The 11,297-nt window shown below is 43.9% G+C and overlaps 1 protein-coding gene across 1 annotated transcript in view; it reads left to right on the forward strand.

Annotated features, from left to right (window-relative positions):
* Positions 1 to 9,417: 9,417 nt before the first annotated feature.
* GNG10 (G protein subunit gamma 10) overlaps positions 9,418 to 11,297 on the forward strand; it is an 8,032-nt gene continuing 6,152 nt past the window's right edge. The window contains exon 1 of the mRNA XM_005425347.1: positions 9,418 to 9,487. Within this exon, the coding sequence (XP_005425404.1) occupies positions 9,418 to 9,487 (70 nt within the window). The remainder of the gene's footprint in view (positions 9,488 to 11,297) is intronic.

The raw sequence follows: 11,297 nt of genomic DNA on the forward strand, positions 1-11,297 counted from the left end.
CAAATTGGTTGTTTTTCATGTAAACAATATGGGGATTATACAAGACTACTGCTATTCCTGCTTCACTTGGAAATGGATTTTATTCTTTGTGGGAATAAATGATGCATGATTGATCATCATTGTGATGCAAACAAGCCTTAATTCTTTGTTCTACAGAGTAATTAATGAAACAGTATGCTTGGATATTTTGTGGTTTTTCATGTTGTACATTGGATTATACCTGCTTGTTCAGAACAAGTATATCAGTGAATATTAGTTTATTAAATGTGACATTTCTTTCACCAAGGTATTGGTTAAAGGGAAAAATGACCCTTTTGTTAAAAAGGGCAATTTTGATGCCTTATGTAAATAAAAGTTTATATATGCAGACTTAATTAGTTTAAAATTCTAAATCTTAAGTATTCATTACATTTATCTCTTCTGATCAGACCTCTGAGTACTTAGAATAAATAATGCATAACAGCAGTCTGTGGTTTCCTCTGTAACAACCCAGGTCAGAGAGTTTCTGTAATTTGCTGGTAAAAGGGATTCTGCTACCTTATTCACCTTCAGTAATTTTACTGGGGAAGGAAAGATGGGAGCATAGTCTCTCCCCTGTCCTCACACTTGTAAAAGTGAGTTCCTTAGAAGGAAACTGCTGAAAACAGTGCCTTGTTAGCTGCCTGCTGTGGAGATTGGTTCTGGGAGCACAGGTTTTGAACTTGCTGCTCCTGACGTTTGCACATTTTTGAAATGTAGTTTCAGTTTTCTGTTTAAAATAACGTATTCAAAAACATGTGTTGTAGTTTTATGCCCAGCTGGAGATGAAACACCTCATAGCCACTTGTTCAACTCTCTTTTCCCCCCACCCTCGTAGAACAGGGACAAGAGTCAAAGTAAAATTTGTATGTTGAGACAAGAACAGTTTAATAATTGAAAATACAGTAAAATACAATAATAATGGGAAATAATAAACAAGTGATGCATGATGCAATTGCTCACCAGCCACTGACATACCAGACACCCCTTCTTGTACCCAGATCCACAGGCCTTCTGGGTAACCCCCCAGTTTAAATACCAGGCATGATGTTCTCTGGTGTGGAATATCCATTTGGTCAGTTTAGGTCATTTGTCCCAGCTATGCTCCCTCCCAGTTTGTTGGTGGGTTTTTTTTTTTTTTTTTGTATCTTCTCCCTGGCAGAGCCTGAGACAAGGAGGGAAAAAGTCCTTGACTTTGGATAAACACAACTTAGCAAAAACCTAAATATCACTGTGTTATCAACACCATTCTCATTCTGAATCCAAAACACAGCCCTGTAGCTGCTACTGAGAAGAAATTACCCTAGCTGTAATCAGGACAATGCCCATTGCTTATTCCATATCATCTGTGTTATGTGAAATTTCACACTCCCCAATATCCCATCACCTTCCCTGTTTATCTGATTTGATAGATGCACAAACATCATTCTCTTAGTCAATGAAACACTCTGTTAAGTGTTCCTAAAACATACACACAATAAAAAAAAAGTTTGTTGAATTCATTTAATCCATGACTTTAATTGTTGAATCCATTTAATCCAAGGCCTTCATCCTTGGTAAGAGTCGTTCAAGCAGAAAAGATGAACTGAGGTGTTGGTTTGTTGCATGCTGCACATTTGAGGCAGTTCTGACCCCAGTACTGCTCCACTTGGTGGTTTTATCTAAGTTCATTTTTGTGAGTGCAATGATCAGAGGGAAGTCAGGCTCAGATCCCCAGAACAGTTGGGATTAGGATCGATGCCATGAGGTGCTCTGTGAGGTGATACACATGCAGCTGTTATTACCACTTCTACAAACAGAAGTGGTAATTGAGTGTTGCATAGTGACAGACATCATACAATTTAACTCATTGGCTATTTTCACCTAAAATCAAATTGCCTTGAGGCACACACAGGACTTCCCCATCCTCCAACATTACCCACCAAGTGCACCTGGGTCCTTGAGCAAAAGCAATCCCACAGATGGGTTTGCCTTTGCCTGGGGCAGGAGTAACCCAGACTGTTTTCTCCAGCATGTTTTTAGTATGCACTACAGGAAATGTATCCTCTTCTATACCACAAAAAACTTGGGGCAGCACCAGCCTGGCTGGCAGATCCTCTGGTATCTAACCAGGTGACCTTTGTTAAATGTGTATCCTAACATTTGAATGTCCCACCACTCACTGCTCTCGGTGCAGTCTTTAACAGTCCATTACATAATGCATTCTTTCCAGAGGCTGGTGCATGCTAGGGAATGATACACCCACTCAATACCATGTTCTTTGGCCCAAACGTCTATGAGGACGTTTAGGAAGGAAGTTCCACTGTCTGATTCAGATCTTTCTGGCGTGCCATTTTGCCACAGGACTTGCTTTTCCAGGCACAGGATGGTGTTCCAGGCAGTGGCATGAGGCACAGGGCACTTCCCCAGACATCCAGTGGCTGCTTCCACCATTGTAAGCACATGGCACTTGCCATCACAGACTTAGAGGGCTATGATATAGTCAATCTGCCAAGTCTCCCCATATTTATACTTCAGGCATCATCCTCCATACCAAAGAGGCTTTACCAACCTGGCCTGCTTTTTGGCAGCTCATGTTTCACATTCATGGATAACCTGTGTCCTTGGTCAAGTCCACCTCTCAATCCCAAACCCATCTCTATGTTGCATCTCTTCCTTGGTGTCCCAAGGTGTCATGGGCCTACCAAGTTAGAAATAATTTACCCTTGAGTTTCCAGTCCAGGTCCACCTGAGGCTCCTGAGTCCTGGAAGCCTGATCCACCTGCTGGTTATTCTGATGTTCTTCAGTGGCCCAGCACTTGGCTACATGGTGCACCTTCACAACCAGGCTCTCCTTCCAGGCAGCAATATCTTGCCACGATGCAGCAGCTCAGATGGGTTTACCCCTACACTGCCAATTATTCTGCTTCCATTACTGCAACCACCCCCACAGGGCGTTTGCCACCACCTGTGAATCAGTATAAAGCATCTGCCATTTCTCTCATTCAGCCATGTCTAAGGCCAGCTGGACAGCTTTCAACTCTGCAAACTGACTCGATTCACCTTCTCCTTCAGCAGTTTCTGCAACTTGTTGTGGGGGACTCCATACAGCCACTTTCCATCCCTGGTGCTTTCCCACAAGGACAGCAAGGACCAAAATAAAACAGGCATATTGCTCCCTCCTTTCTGGTAATGTATTACATAGTGGAGCCTCTCCAGCACATATTACGTCTCCTTCTGGTGACATTCCCATATATTTGCCTTCTGGTCAGTCCATGATCCTTTCTAAGATTCCTGGATGATGAGGTTTCCAAGCTCATTGTGCAATCAGTACAACCCACTTACTCCATATGGCATTGGTTGCATGGTGTGTAGAGATCCCCCCTTCGAATACCCAGCCCACTGTACAACTAACGTACCAGGAGGAGCTGTGCTTCAGTACCAATCACCTCCAAAGTGGCTTGGACACCATAAGCTGCCTTGTATCTCCTTTTTAGTTGGAGTATAATAGGCCTCAGATCCTCTGTATGCCCAATTCCAAAAACCTAGGGTTGAACCTTGAGCCTCACCTGGTGCTTTCTGTCAGAGGCTCCAGGAAGAACCATTCTCTTCAGCTTCAGTATAAAGCACATTTTTTACATCTTGCCCTATTCAGACTGGCCCAAGGGATACACCATGAATTATCTCCTGTTTGATTTATTCAAAGGCTTGTTGCTGTCCAAGGCCCCCTTCAAAATCATTCTTCTTCTGTGTCACCTGCTTACAATCAGACTAATTTGGAAAGTTCATTCTCCAAAATCCCACAGCACCTAAGAACTGGCGTTTATTTCTAGGTAGTTGGTGGGCACATCACTGTTAGCCTATTAATAATGTCCATTAGGATCTGGTGATGTCCATCTTGCCATTTTATTCCTAAAAATTGCATGTCCTATGCAGGTCCCTTTACTTGACCCTGTTTTATGGAAAATATGGACTTTAGAAGGATTTGGATTTTCTTTCCTTTCTCAAAAATCTCTCCTGCACTATTCCTCCAAACAAAGATATCATCAATATATTCCAGGTGTGCTGCTTTACCCTGTTCCAGGGCAGTCTGGATCAGTCCATGGCAGATGGCGCCGTTTCCATCCCTGGCACAGTCAGTTCCAGGTCTACTGGACATCCCTCCAAGTGCACACAAACTGTGGCCTGCTCTCTGCTGCTAGAGGGATTGAGAAATCACGTCAGCAATGTCAGTGGCAGCACCACTTGGCTGCCTTTGACTGCTGTTCGTATTGAAGCTCCAAATGTTGGGTGTGGCAGCACTCAGAGGTGGCATTCACTCAGGCCATGATAATCTACTCTTAGTCTCCCTCCCCATTAGACTTTCACAGTTGCCATATGGGGCTGTTAAGGGGTAAGCAGGTCCTGCTGATCACTCCTTGGCTCTCCAGCCAGCAAAACACCTCATGGGTAGGAGATACAGAGTCTCTGTTGGAGCCTTATTACCTCCCATGCACCACTGTGGTGGTGGCTGGCACTTGCTGTTCTTCAGCAACCCCACAACAGGAGAGTCCTCTGAGTGACCAGGCAAGGTAGACCACTGTTTAATTTCCTCTGTCTCTGGAGAAGTTATACCGAAAGCCCACCAATACCCTCTTGGATCTCTGAAATATCATCTCCTGGCACAGTCTCTGCCAAGGATGCATGGACCCTCTGATCCAGGCACACTAGGGTGCTTTTGCCTCTAATTCCCAGTTGGACAAATCTTAGCCTCCAACAGAGTTAGTGGTCACTCCAGAGATAGAACTGGATTCTGTCGCTGCATACCTTGATGGCATTAGGGTACAATGTGCACCAGTATCTAGCAAAGCCTTTAATCCTGTGGGGCTGCTGTACCAGGCCATTGAATCCACACAGTCCAGTAAACCCAGTCATCCCTCTCCTCCACCTGGCTAAGAGGCAGGGCCCCTCTAATGCTGATCTGAAGGTTCCCCACTAACGGTCTTGTAGAAATGGACTAGAACTTCTCTCCACAGGGCCAGTAGTAGACCAGACCTTCATTCTGCCTGGAAAACTGCCTGCTGGAGACTAGAGCAGCAAGCTCTCTGGAAAAAAATTGCATTGTGCTTGTTTTCCCCTTCAATTCCTGCACCTGTGCATCTAGGATCAAGGTGGATTGTTCATCCCATATCTTCTCCATTGTCCTGCTGATAAAACCACAGAGTGTCCCGAGGTGTGTACTTTTTATATCCTCTTTCTTAAGCAAGAGGACACCTGCTGTCAGTTGTAGAAATAGGGGCCCCTATGGGTGAGGAGCAGGACATATTCCCTCTGAAATCCGGAAAATCCTGAGTCAGTTTATCTACCAGTTTATCTGATAGCTTTTCCACAGCTACAGTGATGGGGGAAGGAATACTGTCTGTAATCCTGGATGTGGAAAATCACCCACTGTTGGTTGTACATCATCTTTCCAGGCTATTGTTGACAAGGAGTTGGCACATGCTGTTGGTGCCCTCTGTAGAAATTCCCACCATGAACTGCAGACATAAGACATCATCTGGACCTGGGTGGGCTGCACATCATCCGTGTCAAATATATCACTTCTCATATGGCTAATTCCCTCAGGTATTTAATACCTTTCTCTATTGCAGCCCATTTGCTTAAATTCCATGGAATATCTTCTTTATAGGGATACCCTGCCCTCACACTTGATACGAGTCATGTCCACAGACAAAGGACTTGTGTCTTTTTTCCCATTGCTTTGTCAATGCTCGGTTTCTCAGCAAGTGGTCCCAGCTCCCTGCTTTCCTTACTCTCTTAAAGCTACACTGTTAGCTCTGTTGTCCCAGCACTGGAGTAGCCAGGTGATTATACAGGCACCTGGACAATGGCTGAATATTCTCATATCTCCTGCAGCTCACTTGGGGAAAGGGATCAAGTTGTGGCTGTCTCTTCTGTCTCCTCTTCCAGTTCCTGTGACAGCCTTGATGATGGCTCTGTAATTCACCCTTGTGACAGTGCTGCTTCTTTGTCCTCTTTATTCTTCCTGTCCTCCTTGACTGTTTTTGCTAAAGGTTTTTTAAAGGCTGACTTTCATGTACAATTCTTCCACTTCTGTACAGGGGTAACTGACATTGGTACCTGTCGATTCTGTTTCAGTGGTTTCAGTGGCAGTTCCTGTTGCTGGGGTTGGAGCAGCTGCAGTGTCTCACAGTGGCTGGACCAGCTGCATGGTCTATTTTCATCTCACCGACAGATTCAGAGATCTTCTTTTCCCCCTGAGACTACTGAGCAGTGTTGACCATGGCTCAATAAGCCTGGGCCAGGCCACAACATGCTGCAGTGAGTTGGGTTCTCTTTGGGCTGCCAGGGGGACAGTGCACTTTTAAAAAGTAGTTTACTGGTTTCTGCATTCTGTACTTGCTCAGGTGTAAGGTGCAAACATCTTGAAGTTGCCCACTGCTCTACGTACTTTCTCAAAAAACCCCACACACCCTGCCACTCCAAACTATTGAGCTGTTCAGGTAACAGCTAGGGCAGAGTTAATTTCTTCTCAGTAGCTGTTACACTGCTGTGTTTTGGATTCAGAATGAGAATGGTGTTGATAACACAATGATGTTTTGCTTTTTTCTAAATTGTGCTTATCCAAAGCCAAGGACTTTTTCCCCCTCCATATCTCATTCTCTGCCAGAAAAAAACAAACAAACTGGGAGGGAGCATAGCTGGGACAAGTGACCTGAAATGGCCAAAGGGATATTCCACAGCAGAGAACATAATACCTGGTATATAAAGTGGGGAGAGTTACCTGAAATGGCAGCTGCTCTGGGCTTGGGGAGGAGGAGTCTGATATCAGTCAGCAGATGGTGAGCAATTGCATTGTAGATCACTTGTTTGTTTTCTTCATCATCTTCTTCTTCTTCTTCTTCTTCTTCTTCTTCTTCTTCTTCTTCTTCTTCTTCTTCTTCTTCTTCTTCTTCAATTTTTTATTTTTTATTTTTGTATTTTATTATATTTTTAATTATTAAACCGTTCTTATCACAACAGATGAATTTTACTCTGATAGTTCTCCCCATTGCACTGGATTCGAGGTAGAGGGAGGGGGTGGAGTTGAGCAAGTGGTTGCTTTGTGCTTAATTTCCATCTGACCTTAAAGCACAACAGTCTTTTTGGCACCTGATCATGGACTCAAAAGGCTGATATAAGGGCAGGTCTGAAAGTGTGTTAAAAGAAAATTGTTATAAACATTCATTGTAGTAGTTTAACAGTTGCTAGCTACAATGTGGACCTACTCACTCTCATAATTGTGACATTTTGTCTGTATTGTACCAGTGATAGTTTACTTGCAGTACTTGTTCTCTGTGGTGTATTTTGTAGGGTGGGACTATGATATGTCAGTGTTGCTGGCCAGGACACCAATCAGGTATATGTACTCAGCATTGTAGGCACCTCTGTGCTTTGGGAGTTCTTTACTGTGAACAATTAATAATCTTTGTAATTTTTTCCTCAGAGGAACAACCTATGGGGGAGGCACCTTCCTATTTTTTTCTCTCTCTCCTTTTTTCCCTCCTTGCCCTCCAGGCTGATTACAGTAGTCAAGAATTTTTAAGATTTTTAATATCCTTTGACTGCCTTTGAAACCAAACTGGTCTTTTTACAGGGAGCCAGCATGTTGTTGCAAATGGTTCAAGACTTCTTTAAGGTCAGATAAATAACTGAGAACATTACCCAGAGATCTGCCCAAAAGATGGACAAGTAGGACAGTTGGGAAGGAGAGCTGAATTAAAATTTGTATGTTGAAATAAGAACAATTTGATAATTGAAAATAAAGTAAAATAATATAACAATTATAACAAAAAGGGAAAAAAGCAAGTGATACACAATGCAATTGCTCACCACTTGCTGGCTGATGCCAGACTCCCCTTCTCAAACCCAGATTGGCAACTCCCCCCAGTTTAGGTACTGGGCATGACATTCTATGGTGTGGAATATCCCCTTGGTCAGTTATGGTCACCTGTCCCTGCTATGCTCCCTCCTGGTTTGGGAGAGCATGAGGAAAGGAGGGAATAAAAAGTCCTTGACTTTGGATAAACAAGACTTAGCAAAAACCAAAACATCAGTATGTTATGAACATCATTCTCATCCAAAACACAAGACTGTAACAGCTACTGAGAAGAAATTAACTCTATCCCAGTTGAAGCCAGAGCAGCGTGATAGAAATATTATGCTGAATCTCTGTACACAGTAGTAAAATTGAAGAGGAACTGCTGGATTGTTCCTTAATCTCTGTTGAAAGTAGAATAGCAATGAACTTAATTAATTTTGCATCTAATTATCAGTTAAAGTCTAAAAATTGTTAAAGAAGGTATGCAGAAAAAGCTGCGCTTTCTTCTTGATGAAGCAATCTTAGGGATACTGCAAAGATGCATATGAAGTGAGAGACCACAGCTTTGGTGTACTGCTGCTTCATCCTCCAAAACACAATCAGTTTCCTGCAAGAGTGGGAGAGGGAAGAATATGTTGCTGTGGTAGAAACAGAGAATGAAGCTAAGCACAAATACAGTGGTGCTGATTATTAGAAAAGACAGTAACATCTGGAAATGTACCAGGCAATTGTATTCAAGAGGATCTAAACCTGTGTGTGCAGTTTCAGAGGCTGACAGCTCTGCTGCTCTTGCTGTTTTGCTTCATTTTGCTCTGTCCTTTTCCAAGCAAAATATTTGGGTTATGCAAATATGAAGCTGAAACTCAGATCTGTTTTCCCTTGATGTCTGCCTTCCTTGCAATCAAGATTAATTTCATGACCTGATAGTACAGTGGAAATCAATGCAATAGAGGTACAATCCTGGCAGAGAACAGAGCTGTATCTTTCAGTGGCAATGATGTTTTGTCTCTGTAACACTTCTGGCCTGATATCAAGTGCCTGGAGAAGTCAGATATATCATACAACCTGCTGGAAATGAGCCATTTTACTGAGTTCACTTTGGAGTTTCATCTTCTCTAGACATGCCACCCCTTTGAAAATAATCAGATGGAGACATAAATTCATAGGATGCAGCAAAATTTGCTGGACAGAAACACTGCAGTCACATTCCTGTGACAAAGGATGGAAAAAACTCAGGTGTCTTTAGAAAGCTGCCAGCACTGCAGTGACACCTCATTAGCAGAGGCTACTACACATTTCTAGATCATTATGGTAGTTCTAAATTATATTGGTTTTCTGGGCATAAATTTTCAGAGACTGCTGAGAGTTACAATAGTAGGCCTAGCATAGCCATTGTAGGTTGAATTGACCTGAGAGACAAATGTCTACATGAACAAATATTGCTGGTACTGGGTAGTGGTGAGATCATTATGGGGAAAAGGGTTGCAAAGTTAGGATCTTGGAGAAGATTTGGTGTGTCTTTTCCACAACCATGCTGAGGCTCTGACTGAGGCACAAGCATGTGCATACCTGGTTGTCGCTACAGAATTATAGAATCATTAAAGTTGGAAAAGACCATTAAGACCATCATTCTGCTGGACCTGAGATGAACTTTGCTTGAAACTTCATAGAGGACACCTCGCCAGACGACCAAGAGTGGCCACAAGAGACCCCAGAAGAAGTCCATGCAGGCGTGGTGATATGTCATAAGGCGTGCAAACTAAATCACTATGCATGAGGTAGGTGGTAACTAGGTATTGGATACGCAGGTTTATGTAAAAGTTTGTGTATAAATTCTCTTGGTTTTTACTCCTTGGTGTACTTGATTTGTAGGAAAACTTCCACCTTGCACCCTCTGTGCTATAAGCAATATCGCCTTTCTGGACCTAAACATTTGTCTGTGTTCCTAAAATGTCAGAGTTCCAAAAATTTGGCAATACCAGCACCTCAATCTTTTTCTTGTTGTGAGATGGTTGGAACCATTGCCAAGTACAGAGGGACAATCACTGCCCTGGTCCTGCTGGCCACACTATTGCTGATATGGACCGGGATGTCATGGTCTTTCCTGGCCACCTGGGCACATGCTGGGCCATGTTCAGCTGCTCTTGATCAGCACTCCCACATCCTTTTCTGCCAGGCAGCTTTCCAGCCACTCTGTTCCAGCCTGCAGCACTGCCTGGGGTGTTGTGACCCAAAGGCATCACTCAGCACTTGGTCTTGTGGAACCTCACACAATCCAGGCTGTCCTGATCCCTGTCCTGCCCTATAGGTCAACATTCCCATCCAACTTGGTGTCATCTGTGAACTTGCTGGGCGTGGCCTCTTATCCATCCAGATAGGTGATGAAGGCATAAAACAGAGCTGGCCCAAATACTGACCCCTGGAGAACGCCTCTAGTAGCCAGCTGCCTGCTGCATTTAACTCCATTCACCACAACTTTCTGGCCCCAGCCATCCAGCCAGTTCTTACCCAGAAAAGAGTTCACTCATAAACACCATGAGCTGACAGTTTCTCCAGGAGAATGCTGTGAGAGATGATGTCAAAGGCCTTGCTGAATTCTAGGTAGACACCATCCACAGCCTTTCCCTCATTCTCTAGTGGTGTCACCCTGCTACAGAAGGACATTCGGTTGGGCAGGCAGGACCTGTCTTCCAGAAACCAGGCTGGGCCTGACCTCCTGGTTGTCCTGTCTTATGTTCAGAACAACCATTTTAGGCTATAAGCTTAATTCCAACAACTTTCAAACAAGCCAGCAAACTAACAGCTGTCAAATCCCTGCCAAAAAGTGAGAGGACTTATTTATGTGAGAGGTCACTGCTGAAATGGTGGTGAACAGCTCTGGGTGGGGAGATGCAGCAACACTGGCAGCAGCTGCCAGGCAGCTGGAACCTCAGAGCTGCCTGTGGGCAGAAGACATGTTTAGAACTCCATCTCTGTCAGTGTTCAAAACTAAGTTTGGTAGGGCTCTGTGGAACCTGATGTAGTGGGTGGCATCCTTCCTCAAAATAGTGGGGTTAGAACTAGACCATATTTAAAGTCCCTTCCGATCGAAACTATTCTATGATTCTGTGGATTCCCTTTCTCCTCTGCTTCTCCCTGTTTTTCCCCCACTTCTTCTCTGCCTTTCCCCTCTTTTTTTCCTTTTTCTCTCCTTTCCTCGTTTTCCCACTTCTTCGTCTTTTCTTTTTTCCTTTTATTCTTCCTCTCCGTTTTTCCTCCCACTTCCCCCTCTTTTTTTTCTTCTCCCCTCCTTCCTTCCCTTCTCACTTTATTTTTTGTTTCCTTTTCTTCCCTTTTATTTTTTTCAGCTGTGCCGTAACCCGCAGGTTTCCGACCCCCAAAGCGGCTCCAGCCCGCACTGAGCGCCGCTGCAAGGCGCTGCGGGCGGCAGCGAGCAGCG

This window comes from Geospiza fortis, unplaced genomic scaffold (assembly GCF_000277835.1).
Source record: "Geospiza fortis unplaced genomic scaffold, GeoFor_1.0 scaffold203, whole genome shotgun sequence".
In the NCBI taxonomy this organism is placed as follows: Eukaryota; Metazoa; Chordata; class Aves; order Passeriformes; family Thraupidae; genus Geospiza; species Geospiza fortis.